Source organism: Phaenicophaeus curvirostris, chromosome 2, assembly GCF_032191515.1.
Source record: "Phaenicophaeus curvirostris isolate KB17595 chromosome 2, BPBGC_Pcur_1.0, whole genome shotgun sequence".
Classification (NCBI taxonomy): Eukaryota; Metazoa; Chordata; class Aves; order Cuculiformes; family Cuculidae; genus Phaenicophaeus; species Phaenicophaeus curvirostris.
The window spans coordinates 45,267,984-45,291,256 of record NC_091393.1 but is presented as its reverse complement, the minus strand read 5'-3'; the positions used below and the strand labels follow the sequence as shown (position 1 = coordinate 45,291,256).

Sequence of the window (23,273 nt, the reverse complement as noted above, 5' to 3'; positions counted from 1 at the left end):
TTGTTAAATTTAGCCATTTTTTCTTTAGGAACCATGCCTTGGAAGTGACATAAATACTTGCCTGGAGGCTTCAATCCGGTACCAAAAACCATCATCAATGGTCAGATCTGGATACTCCACTCGTCCAACACCAGATCCCACGTCCCACAGGAAGCTCACCTTGCCTTTGCGCATCTCTATGGCCAAGAAGTCAGTCTATATATAAAATATGAAAGCAGAGGCAATCTCATCTTTAATTAAAGGAAGTTTTCCAGAACTCTTCACATTTCAGAAGGTCACAGTAAGCATCAGAAGCCCATATACAGTCAGTGGGATGTAAAATGAGATTCTTATTTTCCTGCTTTCATTGTTTCAAATAAAGAATCTTAAGCCAAAGAAGGTGAATTACTTATATCAGTGATATGCAATTAATGGCTGCCAGAGTTACAGAAATGTTAATATTGTAGCCATCAAAAGAAGGATTTAACTCAGAGTGATGTCTGTGAAACATCCATTGGATGGTGGAAAGATCTCAGGATTCTAGGCTAGTACATGATGCCATCTAGCCCCTTAATTTTGTATTATGTAAATAAAACGTGGTTCAAAGTGTTGGAAATAGAATACTTTTCCCATTTACTGAATTACTATTGATTATTCTAGAAGTGTGCCTGCTGCAGGGCTCATGGGAAATGGAATCATTCATGATTATTATGCTTGGAATTGTAGCCTTGACTTAAAATTGCAATAAGTAGGAGCTTTGGCAGATGCAAGATGATTAGCTACTTCATTCCCAAGGGGAAACGCAGAACCAATCCCACAAATTACCCTGGATGCACTGTGAATTTCAGAGTTCTAATATAGTCCATGTACAAGTCTCTCATTTCATATCTAGTTAAAATAAAAAAAAATATTTGCTGGTCATATTTTAGAAGTCCCTATATTAATACCAAAGACAGTAAACGTCTAGATCATCCTAAGCCCCCTAGTATTGCTTTGAAGTCTCCAGGACTTGACTTAAAAAAAGCCTCTCTCATCTGTATTTGTCAGTAGTCTGATTTGATTAACCAACCCGGACATGAAAAGCAGGAGATAGACTTACAAACTTGGCACTTCCAAGGTAAAAAAGCAGATTGTCAGCAACTACAGTCTTCACATTGACAATGACAGTATTGTATGTTCCTTTCTTTATTTCTGGTCTGTATGTGCGAATACAATTGCCTCCAGAGGATACAGACACTTTGATCTTGAAAAAAAGCATAGCAGAAAGAATTCAGTTTACTGCTTATTATTCCAGAAATACCTTTAGAAATGGAATATTCTTTCTGGGATTGTTTATTGAAAGGAAATAAAACTCCTTCTGGCACTCAGATTCAAAAGGATGAACTGTATGGATTAAAAATAGCTCGAATACATACTGGTCTAATGCAAGCAACAGTGGAATTACAGCAGTAGAGATAGTCTGCAAGTAGAACATGCAGCCAGGAAAACAAGCAGCACTGCTAAAGGATCATAGCACATTACTATAAAGTAGACAGGACGATCTAATTTTTCCTTGCAGTATCTTTGATTGTGCCTATTTAAGACACCTTTTAACAATTACTTTTAAACAAACAGTTGTACCTATTACTGCTTTTACATAGCCCCTAATGGAGTTGATATTCATAACTAAGTTTCATTTTCATAGCTGAGTGACACGCATTTGTTTATGTTTGCTGGTTTCCTCAGGCTCTGAGCACAGATAAAAACAGTATAATATTTGCCTTCATAATGCCAGTATAGACATAACAACAGTACAATGGTATTTCAATTCCAGCTAGACAAGTATATGTATTACAGTAGATGTACATAATGGTATCACCTTACGCTTAGGGAAACTTCGTCAAAAAGAAAGTCCATGATGTGATGCCAAACTCACGATTTCCCTATCTCAGAAATGCTGAGCAGTTAAGTACTTCAGACCCTTCAGACAGAAGATGAATGTAACAAACCCTTATCATCACTGTAGGTAGTCTTTCTATCACCAGCAAATTTACTAAAGTATATGGAATACATTTCTTTCCCAGGATCGTATTATTCTGTAGACTTCTTTTTCCAACCATTTTTTTGGGGAAGTTTTCTTAAGCATCATCTTCAAAAATTTTTTTCCTTTGCTGCATTAGGTCACAATATGAATAACCTTGTCATTAACTAGCTGATCCTTGAGTTTAGACTATTATTGAGTCAGGAGTACACTCCTTAAATGGACTAGAAATATGTTCACAACTCAAGTTCAAATCCTCAGAAGTGCTACTGGACAAAGAAAGTCAAGCCCACGGGAAAAGCAAATATGGTCAGCAATTTCAGTGAGTATGAGGTAGTGTCATTCTCAGTAATCTAAGTTCCATGAAATGAAATCGGGGGCTTAATATCAATGGTGAGGCAAAAAATACACTTTCATTTTCACAAAAAACTAATGATGTAACTTTTCTGCTATACTACCATTCACAATATTTCTTAAATAGTAACCTTTCCAGATGCACTCCTACAGATGTTACCCATTTAATAAGGGTACATTTTAAATGAAGAAACAAGATACATAGAGAAAATCATCATAATATTTTCTGTTTGTCAGAGAAATTATAATTATTATTTTCTCTCTTCACACATGTTTAGAATTAGAAAGGATTCCCCCTGTGGAAAAGAAACAGAAAAGCAGAAAATAAAATACCATCAATACTTAAAAGGTCATCTTACTGAGAAAGAGGGCTTACCGAATTGGCTTGCTTTCGAGCTTGGTTTATCAGCTCTTTTATCTGAGAAATATTTTTCCCTAAGTTATCCTGAAGTTCCTTGATTGGCTTGATTTTATCTAGCAGACGATCTGCTTCCTTTTCTAGGTTTTTAATACTGGAATCTGCATCAGCAACTTCATAAGAAAGAACAAAGCAGAATTTTAGAGAATAGTATCAAAGAATAATTATACACTGCAATAAGAAAGTCCAAGAAAATTCTGCATACACAATACTCAGGTGATTGCATATGCTACAATGAGGGTACACACAGACCACAACACTACTTGAACAGAATAAGATAATTTTAGGATATTTAGAATCAAGTTAAAGTAGCAATAATAGCAAATGCAGGTGATAAAGCAGGATTTTGAAGCAGTAACTATGCTTCAGGTCAGGATGATAGCAAAAAAAAAAGACCTCCTGTAGCAAAATATTATGAATAAAATATTTACTATATTTTTTTTAAAATTCAGTTTTGAAGAAAAAGGTTAGATTAATGAAAACTGGTTAGTTTCCATTAGTAATTTATGAAACAGGGTTAGAAATCAGTTCTTCAGTTAACTATAATGGTCACAGCTAGAAAAAGTGTTTATTCTGGCAAGTTTAAAATTCTGTATGTGTAGTGAAAGTAGATTAAAGAACAGTGGCAGTAAATTGCAAATGTTTTCTTTTTTTTCAGGTGAACTTAATTTCACATGGATATTTTTTGCCTCTTTTTCTTTAAGCTTCAAATGACTTTTTTGCCTCTCAACATGCAATTAGGGAACAATATCCTCTGTTTGACAATTCATCATCAGATCTAAGGATTGCAACACTTGGCTAGTGTGAGGGTATAAGTTCATGTGGATGACACTGAAGACAAACCCACATTTACCAGAAAAATGCATATTGCATGATAATAATAACAACAACAACATAATATTAATTATAATAATAAAGCATAAAAGTCTGGATATCTAGTTTCTGAATAGCCACCTAGACATTGATATCAAACCCTCAAGATGCTTCTTAAGGTTTCATATATGTAAAACTTGTTATGTCACTTTATCTCAGACCCTTTAAAAAGTAACTATTTAACTATTCAATGAATGTGAAATGTAGAACATCATGCAGAAGCTTTGGTGCTAAGCAATAAACCATCATTTACTGGAAAAGGCACAATAAAAGCAGCAAGAAAGAAAATGTACGTACTGATTTCTGTAGGCAAGATAATAAAGAAAAGAGAAGAAAACAGAAGATAATGTAAGAAAATGTTATGAAGATCTAAATACAAATGTAAAGTAAGTTAAGGGACAGGATTAGTCTAACAAAAAAATTACCTTTTATATATCGCATATCTGTATAATGAGAATTCAGAGTCTGAATTTTGATATACAAGAAACTATGCCTACTTCAGCATGCAGTCGTGAGTGCCAACATACTATCTATACACATTTAGAGTGGTTTACTCTGCATTTACTTTAATCTCATTCTGTACTTTCAGTAACCATTGTTGGAGAGTGGTAAAAGCGTACTTCTGGACAACATCTTCCAGTTAAGCTTTATCTGATGGGAGTTTGCAAGTGTTAAGAACACTTCTCAATGTAAGCCAACTAATGCTGACTGGGAACAACCAAGAGATTCATTTCCAAAATTATTGCTCCTAACCTCAACTAAAATGCTAATGTACACATAACATTAGAATACGTGGGCTGGGACAGACAGCCTAGTCTAGATCCAGCACTGCCAAGAAATTTCTACTTTTAGGCCACTTCTTAGTTATTCATCACTACCCTGCCAGAGGTCATTACTTCATAGATCTGCTTGTTCTATAACACACTATAATCTAACCATGCTATTTCAATGAATAACTGCTTTTCATATTGTCTAAACTAATATGGGTCTCTCTGCCTGATAGGGCTCATACCTAGGGCTCATACACATATCTCAGTTAGAGAGGAATCAGGCACTTGCCCTAGGCAGGAAGTTACAATCAATCATGGGGATTAACTTTACACTGGTACAGACACAATTTGGAGAGGATACTTGTCCACAGAAAGAGAATAACAATGCCCTAGATCGGATGTTTTAGGTGCCCAGCCCAGCTTCATCAAGCTGATAACAATGTGGGGAGCCCAGGTTAGCTGAAAATTAGTCCTTCGGTAATCTTGTAAAGACAATCTGGTACGGTGGTCAGCCCTGGCTATATACTCCTATATGACATGTTCTATTAACCTACCAAAAAATGTGCTGTAATTTAGAATTCAATTTTATCCATCATAATGAAAATGAAAATGCTAAAGCAATTGTCACATTTGATAACAGAATTCACTGTCAGAAAAAAAAAAGAAGCATACAATAAACCACTCTCAGAATCTCCTCTTTTTCTTTCTTCTACCAAAAAATAATGTATATGAAAGAAGTCATGAACTTCATGAGCTGATTATCTGCCTGACTGAAGACAAGGTTAGAGTATGGAATTCTGCTTGAATCAAGGGGTGAATTGTCAGTCAGTCTTTGATTATTTACCTCCTAAATACTTTAAAAAGTAGACTGCAGAACAAATCTATCCATTACTTGTTCATCCTGCTGACATTAGCTTTGTTCCGACTGCTAGCAGCATTCCTTAAGATTTTAAATTCTTTTATACATAAAGTCCAGAAAATAGAAGTGATACATTCCTTTATCCCAGCATACTGTAGTAATGCTATGTGAGTGAAATTCTAGAGTGTCTCTGTTTCATTTTGAGATGTGAAATTAATACCACGAATTGAAAAAACCCACCGCCAAACAAGCCAAAAAAGATCTTACTATTCTTGATAGGATCTTTCACAACAGCATTTGTTCTTGCCACATCATCTGCAAGTTTACTGTAGTTGTTTCTCAAGCCAAGGAGATTCTGGTTGAGGTCTTTAATCTGAGCCAGGACGTCATTTGCTGTATCATTCGCTTGTCTTGCATTGTCTTTGGCTGCCTGTACCTTTACAGCTGTATCTGCAGGAAGAAAGGGATATTGAAATGATTGCCTAGAGTATAGAAGTTTCCTTCATACACCTTAAGAATAAACTTGGGTTAAAATTTTACCATCTTAAATAGTGTTGTGTAGTTTTTTGAGAGCTGCTGCTTCACATGTAGTAAGACATTCCTAGTCGACATTCCTGCAGAATCTGTTCGTTTATGTCTTTTGTGAGATACCAACTGCACCTCAAGAAGAGAAAATGTTCCAGCCCCATTTGTATGTAAAGGAAAAATAATTTTTATTAGGTAAATTTTTGTGTAATTTTGTTATTGCTGTTGACTCATTGGCTAACCTCTGATCAACTGTCAGATATAATCTAATAGAAATAGGACTTCCAATGTTCTGATGTGCAGAGTACAGATATTTAACTCCATGTGCTTCAGCTGAAATTGTGAAAAATTATCTTGTGAATCAGGAGACCAAAGGTCCATTAACCGAATCACATAAATCATAGACATTCTTGGTGACCTTGAGCAAAACAATTGGTCTAATGCTGCCCCACCTCTCTGCTTGCAAAAAGGAAATGAAAACATTCAAGCCTGGAATATTATTGATTCTGCTATGGATAACTCACAAAACAGATCGCTAAGTATTCATGTAGGTATTTTTCAAATCCTGTGTTAGTGAATTAAATTGCTTTAAAACTTATGCAGCTGTTGAGCAGCTCAGGTGCTGTTGCCAAGTTGGAATTACGTCACATGACGAGTTAGCAGTACAGTTTGTTTTGGGCTACAACGCTGCCAAATTTTCTGAATTCCCACAGATGGGAGGAAGTGAGCACACAGAAAATGTTGTAGTGGACGCTCCAGCTTGCAAGGGAACCCATGTGAACTCCCAGTCTGCTTCCACACCACAGTCGAGTTGCAGGACCCCCAGGAATCTGCTTTGCCACCTGCTTTCTGTGAAAATGTTCTTGGAGTTGCTTTCCCCTTGTATTCTCCAAGGTAACCTCACGTCCCTGAGTCATATGAGAATTTTGGAGTGTAGCTCAGAAGTTTGGACATGTCTGAAACAACTTTGCACATGTCTGAAACAACTTTGCACAGACAGTGCCACTTGTCACGCTGAATGGAGCTTCTTGTGGTAGGCTGTGAAGTTAACTGACTGCATTGCAGTAGTGGGAGAGGCACAGGAGCTTGTGATTTCTTTCGATTTCTGACTAAAAGATAGTTGATGAGTTAGCTTATATCAGCATTTGCTTGAAGCAGATTCTACATTCCTGATTCTGTGACTGTGTAAGGACATGGGAAACATGGACATTTTCTCCATTTCAAGGGATCAACAGTATAGTTTTCCAAATGGTCTCCTAGGTAGGTCCTTCTCCTTCTGTGGAAAATTTAATGCAATCAAGCCTGTGGCCTGAGAAGCACATGATGCTTCATAAGGCCAAACAGAATTGATGGCTTTGTCTTGCACACTGGAGAGTGACATGACCCTTTTTACTTTCTTCAGTAAAGTTATATTACACCTGTGGTCCAAACATCCCCACTAATTTTTCTGAGGTTTGGACTCTGAAAAGCACCCCAAAATACAAGTGCATATTGAAAATACAACTGAACCTTTAATAAACCTTTATCATCATCAGTACTGACAAATGAAAGAACAGAGGCTCTGTTTGCCTTTTTTCCCCCATATCTAAGTATCTCTTACTGAGGCTATTATCAGAGATCACACAACTTTCTGACAGGTGTGTGAAAGCTGGAGTTACTGCAGAACTTCACTCTGTTGGTCACACAAAATGTATCTATTTTCAGCCACACTTTAAATTATGCCTATCTCTGCACGTGTGGGTCTTTGTCCTAAGGCAACCTACCTATGTATCCCATTTTGAATCTTTCTGCTTTTATTTGGCTACTAGTATAGCATGGGCACAAAAGTATTAGTTTAGCTGCTCTCTACTTTCTTGAATCCTTGAAGATTATATGACAAGGCCCTTTCCTCCCCCATCCTCATAGGTTACTTCTCTGTTGGAAAACTAACTGCATTTTCTTATACATGCCATTCATTTGTTCTAAATTTCATTCTTAATATACACCTGCTTGCTTTTATGAGTGTCCTTGTCCCAAGAGCAAGCACTCTGTAACTCTAATCTGACAAGAATTTATTACATTGCTAATGGTTGCATATTTCATATTTCTTTTACTTGTTTTGTATTTAGCATTCTGTGTCCTGAAGTCAACTGGCCTTTTAGAGGTCCATTTTTTTGACTTGGATGTCTATCTGTGTATAAGAGGAGAAACAGACATGCCAATACCTGTGGCTGAAACCTGGGAAACGATACAAGCATGAAATATTAAAACAAGTTTTGTGAATGCCTGATTTCAAGAACTACTAAACCTAAATCAAACTTTTCAGTTATCTGGAATCTCAAAGCCACAAAAATGTGCAAGATGAAAAGTAAATTGTTTTTCATGCCAAGTTTTCACTTGCAGTCTAAACCTTCTAGACCATCACAAATCAGACAGAATATCGATTTTATTTAGAGACTTTACTTAAGGCATGTCTTCAGTCTATGAAATGCTCCTTGGAGAGAAAAGTTGTAGCAAATCACATTGATAAAACCTTTTTATTTTCTAAAACAAACATCCACTTTATCACTGTCCATAATAATGAAATTATGCTGTAACTCCCTTTCTCTTGCTATCACAAGGCAAAGCAGCTAACATTCCAGGACTCTGGGACTTTAATATGTATCACAGACTTCTACAAAATTCTTTGGCTCTACAGAATTACAAATGCACATCACACTTCTGAGTTCATTGAGGAAAGCTTCTTCCAATTCTAAGCAATTTACAGTCTGAAAAACATACACAACACCAAAATGTTCTTGGAAATACTACTGTTGAATGAATCAATGACAGTGTGATAGAAAGGTAAGATAATACCTGGCAAATTTCATCATGCTTTCTCTATAAAGTCAGTAAGTCTTTATTCTTCTTGGGTTAAATTATACTGGTTAAATTATAATGGTTTATTAAACAGTGGTTTCATAAAAAAGACTTTTCATGTTTAAGAAAAAGACTGCTTGTCTCAGATTGTACCATAATTCCTGATATCAAAAATAAATGTCTTTCTGAAACGTTTTCAAACTGCAGGAATGTGGTACCTTTTGTGCTTCCAAACTAAAAAACTGATAATATGTAACTGTTTTCAGTTCAGTTCTCTCTCTGACATTGCTCATCTTCATCTTATTACAGTGGACGATGGTCAAAGTGGACAGAGCATGGACACAGGCAAAGATTAATCAGACAGATGTTAAATGATGGAAAAAGAAACAAAAAAACAAGGATGAGTCAAGTGTGGCAGCACTTTTCCAGCTCACCATTAGGAATGGCTGACAGCTTTCCTAAGGTTTCATTCAAAGCTCTCAGGAGAATGGAATTCTTCTCATCAGCATCTTTCAGCCTGTTCCGCATGCCGTCCAGGTCATCCGTCTTTTCTATAAAGAGTTAACATAGTACAGAAGCTTTAACTATTTGCTTCCACTATCCTTTCTTTGTACATAATTTAAAATGGATAGCAACGAGAAAGCCATTTATCATTAAGATATTGTACTGTGTAAATAAGAAAGTCCAGTAAAACTGGTTGTAGGGTTCAATGATAATCTTCTGTTTCTTTAAGTTCCCTGCTTCTATAGTATCTAAATTCTTGAGTTCCTTGCACTGCTGTATACTTATCAAGTATTTTCCTGAAGTGTACAGAGAGAAGAAGAAAAATGACAATCACATATGTTATGATTTATGCAAATTCACACAATGACCCACTGATGGATTGGGCAAGTCTGATGTTTAGTCACAGTTTTGATTCCTAGGTTACTACTATTGAAATTTTCAAGGTTTTTTTTGGGATGAGTGAGTTGAACGTAACATGAAAGAGGCAAGATGGATTAGGTCAGCTTACTATTGCAATTAAACTGGCCAGAGCCCAGTTCTTTCAGATTTTCTCAAAGATAACCAATGTTGACATAACATCTAAGGAAAACACATGGGATCACCCTGGCATTGATCATCAATATGAGAATACACTAATAATAGGTTATTATGAAATAAACATACTATTTTTTTTTATTTAAAGCCCACCTAGTAAATAAAACTCAAAGCTAAGAATTTGCTCAAATCTAAGAACTAGTCCAAGTCAAATGCACAGGTGTGTAGTATTCAGTACATTTCAGGTGAAACTGCTATTATGCTTTGCAGGTAAGCTCCTGTTCTTCAGCAGTTGCTTTGAATAAAAATTATGGAGTTTTTTTGAACAATACCCAGCATAGCAATAATTTTTCAAACTCTCAAAAGTGAGATTCCAACTACGTTTTATGGCTATTTAAGTAGACATTATTTCAAAATTTAGAAGTAAAATTTGGCAAAGAAAATGGTGGTTAATGCTTAAATTACTGTCTTAGGGGGCATTTTTCAACATTTCCTTGTATCAACATGGAACTCTTTGGAACAGACAGTGGTAATTTCTTACCTTAAAGGAATGCTCTGCTAGGAAACTAATTCAACATCACCGTGTTTGATAGCAGGAAGAGAAGAATAAATTGTAGAAACAGTTCAGGATACAAAGTATAACTGTAACCTTCAGATATGTAACATGTTATTTAAAACAAAAAACTAGGTTTTGGATACTTATCCAGGTAGATACTGGGATAGGAAAACATATTGGAGATGAGGTTTCTCAGTGAATTATAGTCACATACTTGTCAAACCCCAAAATAATCTCTTTTTATTAAGAGACAATAATTAGATGTATCAATAGTACTTCAATATCTCCAACAACATCAGGTCTGTAAACCTTTTGTGAGAGAATTAACAGAGTAACAGATTAAACCGAGGGATTGTGGTTCACTATCCACAAATTCTAAAAAAGTAAGCTTTCTTAGAACTAGATGTGTAATAAACAATTAGCAAAGAGAGAAATCAAACAAAATCTATATTGCCTACAAGAAATCATTAACTAATTTTTTCAAGACTATAGCAAGACTGAAATAGAGGATGGAATTTAAATGAGAATCATACTTGTGTTGTTAGACCCTTTGAAATGTCATTCATGAAGAAATCTCTTTGCTTTATTTAAATTAGAGCAACACACAGGACAGCAGGAGTGACTGGAGCTTAGCCTGCGTTCCTGCAAAATATCCTGCAGAGGAACAGGACGTGGTGTGAACTGTAAAAGGCACAGTTAATATTAGAATAAAGTTAGGAAAAAATCATAAAAGTTATAAGATCACTCTTCTCCTCAAAAATACCTTTATTTTTAAATAAGAACTTTTGTCTTCTCTGCTTAACAAGGCTACTGGTAATGTGACGTTGTTAAATCAGGATGAACTCATGAGATCCTGGTCTTAAATGCTCTGAGATTTTATCCGTGTTCATTTCTTGTTAAGTAATAATACTGGTAAAACCATTTTAATTTCCTCCATTTAATTCTGAAATTAGATCTGCCTGATACTTGCTTAATGCTTCTGGTGCCTTCTGCGACATTAATGCTTACAAAATGTGTTAATATTTCAGAGATATTTGATTTGTTTCTGATGGTGGTGCACTAACTTTGTTGCATGCTCCTAAATTATGTCTTTTTCTCTGCTTTATTCTGCAAGATCCAACATTCGGCTACTTATCTCCTGGTTATATTTCTGAAGAATCATGTTTCCAGACCTCTGTTTTCAGCTTTGTAACCATAGCAGCAAACTGAATTTATGGATTTTTATAAGGGAGCATTCCCTAGAACCCCTGAAGGCAAATATTAGACTCCACTAGTTTAATATTTTTCTTTTAATTCCTTCAGTTGTTTTAATATTTTGAAGTATCTTCACGTATTGTAAATCAAGGTGGCCTCACATCAGCTTTTCCCTGTCCTTTAATTACTAGCATTTATGAAGAATGCTGTAGCTATGATTTGAAGGCTTGAGATCCTCCAGTCAGTCATGGAGGCTAGACAAAATATAGACAGCTACAATCTAAATTTTTCCAAGTAATGTAGTTTATCTGGCTTAGAAGAGGTCAGTGGGTCTGCACAGAAAGAAGCCAGGCACTGTCAATTCACATTAAAGTGTAGATTGAGGAGTATCCTGAGCACCGTATCTCTATTCTGTTTTCACTTCATTATCCTTGCACAGAGATAGTACAGGATGCTGATCAACATACTATTTATTGTTCAAACCAACAAATCTATTAATCACTGATAGCATGCCCTAAAGATTAAGCAGAATTGTGAAGGCCTTTGCAGGTATAACACGGTTAACATGAACAAAAATTTCCAATTTTCAATTTCTATTTCCATATTTAAACACAGCATTACTGAATAAAGAATTATTCCTTTTTCCTCTGAGTCAATAAATTGAAATTAGTCAAATGGAAAAAAAAATATGCCTGCATTCACCTATTTCACCTTAAGATGAACTTTAGACGTAACTTACTGTTTATACACAGTGATGTACTTCTGCAAGAGGCAAATTTTTACAAGTCTCTGCAGATCACATACACAGGTGGCACTGGTTAATTACTGGTGATGGGCCACCCTCACAATACTACTGGAAAAAAGATATCTTCTGATAGTATGACCAAATGCAGTGTATCATGTGAAACTGTTCAAGAAGATAAGGCTATGCTAGTCAATGCATGAACCCCAAAACCAGAATAAGAGAGGAAATATATCAAGGAGCAACATATGCAGGTTTTTTTTTAATTGATTGGATTCTGCACAAATGGACTAGCAGTTACACCTATCGCTTTCTGTTATCTTTGTTTCAATTCTTCAAAATAGCATTCTTGCTCCCCACAGCCTAACCCTATAAAGAGGAAGATGGTTTGCAAGTTTATTTTTTTTTCCCCTAAAACACACAAGACTTATAAACTGGCATTAGGAACAAACAGGGGAAAGAAATGTAACTAGGCAAATGGAGCTAACGATGGTAAACTTTGTAAAATGACTACTTGCAGCACTGACTGCAGTTTTTGCATGAATATTATGCTGGTCCCCAAACTAATGCAATAATTTGGTGAATGCAATATGCCAGGTCAGTAAAATTACAAAGCAGAGGAGAATGCTCAAACAAGGGATTTAGCTGTGTCTATCAGGTGGAAAATGTTTCAACTAAAAATATTCATGTGTTGTCAGACAAGACAAGTTCCCCTCAAGCTGTCAATTCTTAAGCAAAAAAATGACATGAGCTGAATTTTAGTAGTCACCTGACAGCAGTCTCCAGCTCCAGAGGAGTTTATAGATCTTATTTTCACTTTCCACTGACCAGTTTTGACAAAGTCTGTGTATAGTCTCAAATCTGCAGTGGGGCAAGTGCATTTTTAAAACAGTAAATTCAAAATTATAAGGAAGAAATATTGCTTCTGGCAAATGGAAAAACCCCTAAGGCACAGAGAGAATGAAGTTGGCAGGAGCAGTATTCACTAATTTGTAGCCAAAATTTCAAATGTCCTTCTTAGCCAGAGCACTACATACAGCTTGTTCTTCCCCCATCAGGGTTATTCCTTGTAACTCCCAGCCTCACAGAGAGAAAGAAATAACTCTATCTCCATTATAATAGCTGCTGTCAGAAGCTTTGCTTTGTAAGGACTGTTTCAGCAGTTTTTGGTGGTAATATAAAACGTTTCCATGATTAAGAGCTGTTTTATAACTTGTCTAATTGGCCACAAACCAGAGGAATGTCATAATGTAGCAAGAAAACACTCCCACTTTCATCACAGCCCAGCCTGGATTTTTGGAGTGTGCATTAGTTGAGTGGCTTATGGGTCTTCATTACTTTAACTAATGCACTACCTGCAGTGCAGATAGAGAGATTTTAAACTAATCATTATTTCTGTCTACTAGATCTCCATAAAGTGCCCATCATTCATTCTGCACTTCCAGTCAAGACTCTGAACAGGGTGGCTTTATAAGAATTGTAAAAAAATATCTTTCTATTAGTTTGACACTCAACTCTCACTTTCTGTTGTGGAGACATCAAGACATCAAGAAGGGATTATGTTTATAACACTAATAATGTCACCATTTTGGAGCAAAAGCAGGGTGGGGGAAAAAAGAAGTCTAAGAAATTGGTCATTGCATTTTATTCTCATCAATCTACATTCCAGGCATAGCATTAACTGGTTTCTGTGGATCAAACCAAGGAGCATGGCCATGTTTTATCAGATGCAAAACCACATACTGAAAAAGGTTCAGAATGTTTGTATGAAGCACTTTAAATCTAAAAAGTATCAGAAAGAACATAGAGAAAGATCTAATATGTGCATTTTAAGCACTGCTCCATGCTATCATTAGGACTGCTTTATGAATCTTTAGACTCTTGCTTCTCAATTATGAAACTGGTATCAAATTATCACTAGCACACAATGGAAGAATACTGTACTTTTTTTTTTCAAAAATCTCTGAAGTAAATGCCTTAATGAGGTTGTAATACATCTTTTCCCAGGCTTAAATTGGACAGTTTTGTGGGCACTTTGAATTGATGTATATCCAAGTAAAGACACTATTTTATTTTATCTTGAGAACAGGGCGCTGTGCTGTGTGGAATATACCATTACTCCATTACAACTGCCTGGGGAGCACATAAAGCTATGGACTCCTCTCTGTGGCACCTAGTCAGCTCAGAAGAAGACTGCAGCAGTGAAGAGGCAGCACTGCTCTTTTAGTGTTTCCTGCACACTAGCCATAGCAAACTGCAGCAGTTTGCATTCCAGAAAAGGGCACTGATGCTAATCATTCTACTTCAGCCATGCTACTTGTGCAATGGACTCCTCTCATAGTTTGGTAATTTTCTGTAACACATTTACTGAAACATGTACCTCCAGCCCTAGATCTGTACTGAATTTGGCAGTAGAGTTGCAATAAAGAACACTCTGCATATACATCCAAGATTTACTAGTAACTAGTCACATTTTTTTCTCAGAGTTGCAACAACAAAATAATGGTTTTAACTTTCAGTGTAGGACAGTGAAATGTAATTAATGACGTTGTGCTTTATGACCTTACTAAACATTATGTTTACTTGTTAAGTAGTTCATAGAATCATTTGGTTGAAAAAGACCTTTGAGATCATGAAGTCCAACCTTACCTGTCCACTACTAAACTCCCCTGAGCACCTCATCTACCAGTCTTTTACTTACCTCCGGGGATGATGACTCAACCACCTCCCTGGACAGCCTGTTCCACTGCCCGATGGCCATTTTGATGAAGAAATTTTACCTGATGTCTAACCTGAACCTTCTCTGGCACAACTTGAGGCCACTTACTCTCATCCAATCCCATGTCACTTGGGAGAAGAGACCAACACCCACCTTGCTACAATCTCCTTTCAGGCAGTTGTAGACAGTGACAAGGTCTCCCATCAGCCTCCTCTTATGCAGGCTAAACAATCCCACTTCCCTCAGCTGCTTCTCATAAGGCTTGTACTCCAGTCCCTCCACCAGCTCCATTGCCCTTCTCTGGACGTGCTCCACCACCTCAATGTCTTTCTTGCCCAATGCCAAACACAGTATTTGAGGTGCGGCCTCATCAATGCTGAGTACAGGGGCACAATCACTTCCCTGGTCCTGCTGGCCACACTGTGGCCTTCTTGGCCACCTGGGCACACTGATGACTCATTCAGCTGGGTTTCAACCAGGTCCTTCTCCACAAGGCAGCTTTCTCACCATTATTCCCCAAGCCTGTAGCGCTGCATGGAGTTGTTATGTCCCAAGTGCAAGACTCTGCACTTGGCTTTGTTGAACCATACTGTTGGTCACAGCCCATCAATTCAGCCTATTCAGATCCCTCTGAAGAGCCTCCCTACCCTCAAGCAGATTGACAGTTCTACCCAGCTTAGTGTCATCCGCAAACTTACTGAGGGTGCACTCAATCCCTTCATCCACATGTTCTGAAGTTGGAAATCCTGGAGCTGCCGAAACTAAAATACCAAAAACGTAATAGTCAAAAGATGACTCTAAGTTGCATGGATCTCATCCTTCATGCTGTATGCTTTTTGTTATGCAGCTCCTAGGAGGTCAATGAAAATTTTGTGTGTTAAAATCTGAAAGACTGTGGTCTATTGTAAAAATCTGTCTTGCTTCTAATAAAAAGTATATTAACTACTCTGGTAGTTAATAGGGAAGCTTCAAGGGATCATATATAATAGGGAAGCTTCAAGGGAAGCTTCAGGCATCATCTCTGTGACAAGCAGTTTAAATCTCAACCTAGTATATTTACTGTTTGCGATCTTTCTAGTTCTAAAGCATGAAATAAAAAAAACCCAAACCCAGATGATTTTCAGATACTATGATGAACAAAAAATACAATTTCATAGCTGTTTTCTTCTCCTTGTCTTTATTTCTTCCAAGTTCTAAATCTGTTTTCTCACGTAGGTTTTCAAGAGCTATGCTTTTGCCATCCTTGTGATTAATTCCAGGTTAACACTATTATAGCTTCACCCAACTGAATCAGATTAAGCACTAATGTATTGAGTATGAAAAAATCTTTCAAGAACTACCGTGACTGAACACAAGCTTCTCAAAACATAAACAAAAAAAATTCAAATTACAAAAGGGAGGGGATTACAATGTAATAAATTGGAATAAACCACAAAGCTATGAACTTGTAGTTACTCTTTCTAGACTAAACAAAGTATTACTCAATAGTTGGATGAAAGATCTTCAAAACAATTCTACAGAGGACTCAGTTAACTGGTCCTCCTCTCAGACTTTACTGTACCAGTGGCACAAACACTGTAGACTCCCATTGCTTTCTTTGATCTATGTAAAAGTTAAACAAATAAAGCAGTAATGTTTAACATTTTCACAAATACAGCTGTGTGAAAGTCAGTGTTGGCCTACTTGAAAGTGGATAATTGTATCACGCTAATTTCCGCTGAGGTTTAGTTGAAATTAATTATTTTTTCAATTCCTTCCTAAGACTGCTGTGGAGAAAGAAGTGGTGAGTACTGTTAAGCAGATGCTTCATCAGTACTGCAATAGGTATTTTCTTAGAGGACCTATAAAACAATCTGTCTGGATAAAGACACAAGAAATAAACTGCCTTTGGTTGCAATGATCAGAAGATCATTGAATCATAGTCTCATAACAGATGTTTGTTCAAGGATAATTCTTCTCCGTTTGACCAACAGTCATTCCTCACTGACGATTGTCTAACCTGTTTTCAAAGATTTTCAAAGATCTGATCTCTCTAATCTCCTTAGTAAACAATTCCAGTACTACTGTATTTTAACTAAAATGAAGATTTTGCTAGTATGTGATCTGTAGCAGTGCATTTGAGATGTTAGTCCCATCTTTAGAGAAAATTTGACATAACTGTCAACTTAATTGTCTCTTTTTCAGTATATAAATTTAAATTCTTCTTTCTCAGTCCTCTGCTAAATCTCCACCTAGTCTTCATGATGTCGTCAGGACTCCCAGCAAACCACCTCAGCCCTCATGAAGTTCAATGCCCAAGACTGTAGTCAGTAAATTAGCTAAAGCACAAGGAATGCTTCAAACTGAAAGAAATGCAGTATCACAATGCTTTTCTTGTACTTAATGGGCCTGAATGCCATATACTGCACATACCTTTAACATCATTTTCCAATGTCTTGGCTTGATTCAGGACCCTGAAGCTTTTCTGTAGAGAGTTCTTGGCACCATCCTTCAACGATCCTTGAGGACCAGATGTCTGTAGAAAAGCAAGCAATGCCATATGTACAGGAAAGTCTGAAGTCATTGAAGTTATATGAAGATGGTCTAAGTGAAGAGGTATTTATATTTTAAATGAACATTAGTATGCTCTGAATTATATCCCATTACCACTATATTGGTCTGCAAGCAATAAAACCCCTATTTTAAAAAACTAATTAATTCTTTAATTAGTTTTCTTTTGTTTTTATCAGATGCCACATCTCCTTTGGAATATCAGTGATGACTTTACTAAAAAGAGAAAATGTTTATAGTGTTCAAGAAATGGGTTTGATTCTCGAAGTAAAACTTTGTAGAAAACAACAGACAAACAAACAAAAAGAGATTTTAACTTGAACATGAGTTTCTTCCTCTAGGTATGGGCACACCACCATGCAGAACAGTATATATCCCTAACAGAAGCTACAGTACCTTTAGAAGCCAGACTGTATACGATGATCTAAATTCTAATACTGACAGTAGAGATGCTGTTGTGATCAAATTCAACAATTGCAATTGTGAGGTCAGTAAAGAAAGTATGCAGTAAAATAAATATAGCTTACAAAGAAGAGGAAACTGCAGCTAATCTGAGAGAATTTTATTACTATAATAAATAACCATCCTTCACCATAACATTCTACTTAAAGATCTTTCTTTATAAAAACATCCATTTCTATCTTGAGTGCACAGACTGATCAAAGATAGAATGATTTTTCTAAATTAGATTAGTATTTTCAGTTGGTAGGAAATGTTCTAGGTTCTGAACCACTGACTGTTCAGTTTGTAATACTGAACTCAGGTCACACATCATACTGAATACATTTATTTAAGAATACTCCTGACAGCCAGATAACATTCTATGTTAGTCACGGGTCATAGCCTTGTAACTAGTATGTAATTAAGAAGCAGCTACTTTTCATTTTCCAGGGCAGATATATAAACTAAAAAATTAACTATGTGTCAAATAAATTCCAGTTATTATTGCTATTCATTACCTCTATAACGAACAAGCCCAGAGATGATATTTTGCATACTACTGAGGCTTTGTTGTTTTTTGATGATACAGTAAAAAATGTATATTGGACTTCTCCATTTCTTTTTTTTAAAAAAAAAAAAACTTGGGCAATGCTTTGGATACTTGCAAAATCCATAACCAATTTTTTTGTTATGGGATATCTCATGGCATATGTTGCCACGTCACATGGATACAACTATTAAAGATAGGATTTTACATAGGATTTAAGTATACTTAGCTTTCATCACAGACTAAATGGTTTTAAGAATTAAGGCCCATATGACTGCCATAATTCCAAGCTCACCTGAAATATTAAGCTTGTACACAAATCCCTTTCAGAGGAAAGGATATATTAAAAACATGAACAAAATTAGTTTCTTACAAATATTTCTTATCATATAATCCATGCAGCATTCATAACAGAAAACTACATATAAAGTCAGAAAAAAATGAAAAGAAAAGACTATTCAATTAAGCAGACTATTCAGTTAAGACTGCTCCTGAAGAAAGAATGTTTGGCCAGATTTTGTGGCAGATGCATCCGCCAAGTCAGATAATACTTTTACACGCCTTTTCCTTAGCAATAGATCCCAGGGTATGATCACTCTGGGGTCGTGGACTTCAAAAATAGTGAATGTTAATATTAAAGGACTAGGCTTGGTTGGCTGGCTGCTAGAGCAGTTTATATTCAATACAATGAAGCTACAAGGACAGATATACAATGCTTAACCAAGCTGTTCATCAAATCAGGAACAATAATTGGGCATGTGCTGACAATTAGTGAGAAACAGATTACAGCATAAAATTAATACTAGAAAAGACACGTCAGAGACAAATACACTCATGCTGATTTATTTTATATTTATATTAAGATAATTCTGAAAGGGAGGATTAATCAAGACATCTGCTGCAAAATAAACATTTTTTTGGCTAGCTTTTCTTGTGGACCACGAGACATTGAATTATGATGAAGTCAATAATGAAAAAACCCAAATATTTTCTGGCTTTCTGTGGGGCGAGTTTGGGTGCTTTTGGCAAGTCTGAGTCATGATGAACCGCTTTGGGATTTAGTAAGGCTAACAGTCAATGGTCTTTCATATTATGTTCAAAAATATGATGCCTGCTGTGATAAAGTAAAAGAAAAGTAACTGAAATTTTTGATTCAATGTAAACTGGAGTCTCAGGAATCTATTTTGCTGTAATGCTGTCTCTTCCATAGCATCCATAGGCCAGGGATAGTACCTTCCTTACCCTGTGCCTTCCTTCACACCCCTACCCTATCCATGCAAACCCTTTGCAGCTTGGCTGCTTGTAGCACCCTGTGGTAATAGTGGGACCTCATTATGTATCCAAACAATGCAATCTCAATCACAGTTTAGAGGCACAAGTGCCGTTGTATAATACAAAATGCTCCCACTGAAACTATAGATCACCCTTAATTGTCTGTTTTTTTCCTATCCATGGTTTAGGAAGAATTTTAAGAAACTGAAACAGAAAAAAAAAATTATCAAATTACAGGAAAAAATCAATGACTTTATAATTAGCAGAAAATTTTGGGTAAGGAAAGAATTTAGAAAGAATATCCCCCTGTCTTCCTTTTTTTGAATCTTGAACTGTGTGTTTGTCAAACAGCCCAGTTCTGTAGGATTTGCAGAAAGATTTCTGTTCAGCCCATAGCCTGGTGGGTTATAGCACTCTTCTGGGATACAGGAAATCTCTCTAGATCTCCCAGGGATGACTATCTGAATCATTGACTTGTCTCATTAGCAGGAAAATGTGCTTCATGCTGCAAGTTTGAATAAGATCAGCCACAGTCACATCATTCTGTGAAGACTCCTCTGACAGCACATGCTGGACATGATGTGAACATGTATCAGACTGAGAATTGCTAAAGACTTTGCAGAAAGGATTTTTTTTTTGAGGTTTCATGAATGGATGTAAGCATGAAGTAGGCACCACATTGCCCAAGCCTGCTGGCATGTTGGTGATTTTGGTACAGCGCTGAGCATGGATGCATGTGCTCTGGGACAGTTTTGAGGATCATGTACGTGAACTTGTACACATACAAGTTATTTTATAGACCTAAGTGTTAAATTACATCAGTACAAAATAGTTCTGTCTTATTGAACTTAATTATTTTCTTTTTGCATACGCTTACATTCTGTGAAGTTTTCACCTATGCAAGACTTAGGGCTACTCTCATTTTAACTAGTACTGAAGACAGCTGAGCATTCTGAAGTACCAAAACATTACAAATTATTTGCCCCTCAGGACATTCTCACAAAGAGGATGGCTAGGAAGCTTTATGCCATTACCACATAAGGAAACCTAGATACCCAGTATAACTACTGGAGGACCGCTACAAACAAAGTCAAAAGAAGGAATTAGGACCCTAAACACTTAATATGTCATCTGTGGTTCCAGTTCCAAGAAGCCTATGAATAATCACACTTTTTCAAAATGTATTGTAAAACTATGATCTGTGAGACACAAGCTTGATCCGTTCACATGACTCCTCTTTTCAGTTAGTTTCTGCCTTGGCTAAGTAATGGTATGATGAAGCTGCTTGAACGCTAGAGATTTCTCATCTGTGATAAATTTATTTTGCTTTTAAAGGGGAGAGCAAATCCATCATAAAAAGCTCAGGAGGAATTTTTCTGTCATATTTTTAATACATTTTTTCCCAGTCATTTATCAGGCTGCCTGTAATCACGATGGATTTTAAGCATCTTTTCGTTCCTGCTTTAGCAACATTAGCTTAATTTGAAAACAAAGTAATTTTCCCATTATAAACCAAAATAAAAAAAAGCCCACCAAGATATCACTAAAGTTCTTGTAAATTATTTGCTCCAGTGACTTACAGAGTGGAATCTGAAACTTAATCCTGTCCCTACCATATCTAGCTCATGCACCAGCTTGCCGCTGTTGGGAAACCTTCATTCCCTGGTCAACAAAAAAGGCTAGTCTCAGGGATGTATGTGAACTTCATCCTTTTTCTCTGTTACCTGCTAGTATCTGGAGATCAGATTCTTTTGCAGAAGACTGGCACCCACAACTGCTCACAAAAAAAGAAGAGAATGTGGCTCTATCTTTCAAAAGGAGGGGAAAGACATGATCCTTGTCTTCTACACAGGGTCTCAAACAGCACTTTCTAAAGAAGGAGGAGATACAGTTTATAGGGGCTTAGTCTGAGGGGACTCAAATCCACAAATGCTGCCTTCTAGGAGAGTGTTTGAACCATGGTTCTCCACACAGCTCTGAGTGAGGGTACGCTCCTGCTCTCATGCTGAAGCTCAGCTAAAACTAAATTAGTTGGGGCCTACAGAAAGGAGGAGTCTGATTTAACTCGTTAGCAGTTAAGCTCTTCACCTAGGACGAGCAAACTTTCAACAGTCTTTACATAAAAACAAACAAATAGTTTAGCAAAGAGACGACTGACCTTCACAATTAACACTTTTTTTAAATGAAGCCTGAAATTCTCACATGATCACTTACCAAGTAGTGGTTAAAATCTATCCTGTTCTGCAACAATCTGATTACCTCTACTCTATATGAAGTCAATTACATTTAGAAGTCTGCAGCTCCTTCCATTTCCTTTTTTATCAGCTAGATCCCTGTTACACATACACAGCTTATAACAAAAACAAGCTCCCTCTAACGAATAGATGCAATGGAAATGCATACAACCTAACCGCAATAATATCTAAATCTTTCTCCTTGCTGTTCACTTGTTTTTGTATTATATTGTTCATCTTCACCTCCACCCCTTTCAAATTATCTGTCCACTTTCTCTCCATGGTATAATCAGCTGGGTCATCACCTGATTATTCTCTTTTCTAGACATACTGTAATTGCTTGCTTTGTTTCTTGACTGCTGTACATGTATTTTTTTTCCCTATTCAATCCTTGAAACAGCTGCCTGCCTTAATGTGAGTCATTAAAGGAGTAAAACATAGCTACCAGTACTAAATCCGAATAAGAAGGAAAAAAAAAGTAATCTACAGCTCCTTATTTACCTCTGAAGTATAATTAGGAGTCCCACTGAAATAAATAAGAGAACTAGCGTGTACTAATGTGTGAGGTGAACTTTTTTCATCACGAGAGAAATATAGTAATTAGTGTTATTTAAATAGAAGTTGACAATGTAAACAGCCTAAAAATATTATTTTTTTTGTGCAGTGCTAGATCACTTTATCTCTCTCCTAAATACCGACCTTTACAGCATGTTATTGCTTTTGCTATTCTTGTAATCCATTTGACTGAAGTAGCTCTCTGCAAGCTACCTTTATTCATGAACAAGTGCTGTAACTACAAGTTGTTTCTGTGCATCTACATGTTTCTCTATCAAATGTAGGGTCTGGCAATTTCACATTATACTGCCACTTCATCTTGTTTCTGTGTGCCTGTAAAGTGCATGTCAGTTGCTCTCTGACTGACTTCCACAAATCAGCCATTAACTCCTTTGATATTTGACATAAAAAAATAGTTCTGGCTATGCTCAGAATATTTTCTGCTTGCAGTATATGCATTAGGGAGCTGAGTTCCTCACTATGACTCTGGCTGGAGAGCTGGCTTTACCTTACAATCCTATTTTTAAAAGTACTCTCAGCTTTCTATGAAAATTTATATGCAGTTCTTCAGAGCGAGAATAAGATTTCTTTGTGAAAAATGGTGAAGTTTACAAAAGAAGTTTTATGGTTTATATGAATAAAACTTTCTGTTCCCCTTCTAAAATTCTCAATTTCTAGAACTCTGCTAGGTGCATGCATTTCACCCTAGGCGAAGAGAAATGCCTCTGAGTATTTCTGTGGAACTAGAGGGTGAAGAGTTAATTGAAGTATGGAGCTCTTTAGATGTGC

At 36.4% G+C, this 23,273-nt stretch overlaps 1 protein-coding gene across 1 annotated transcript in view; it reads right to left on the bottom strand.

Moving 5' to 3' along the window:
• Positions 1-23,273, bottom strand: part of LAMA2 (laminin subunit alpha 2) — a 362,543-nt gene that overhangs the window by 44,179 nt on the left and 295,091 nt on the right. The window contains exons 41-46 of the mRNA XM_069851862.1: positions 17,298-17,400; positions 9,071-9,187; positions 5,541-5,723; positions 2,730-2,884; positions 1,079-1,222; positions 62-195 (exon numbers count right to left, since the gene is read on the bottom strand). Coding sequence (XP_069707963.1) covers positions 62-195; positions 1,079-1,222; positions 2,730-2,884; positions 5,541-5,723; positions 9,071-9,187; positions 17,298-17,400 — 836 coding nt within the window. The remainder of the gene's footprint in view (positions 1-61; positions 196-1,078; positions 1,223-2,729; positions 2,885-5,540; positions 5,724-9,070; positions 9,188-17,297; positions 17,401-23,273) is intronic.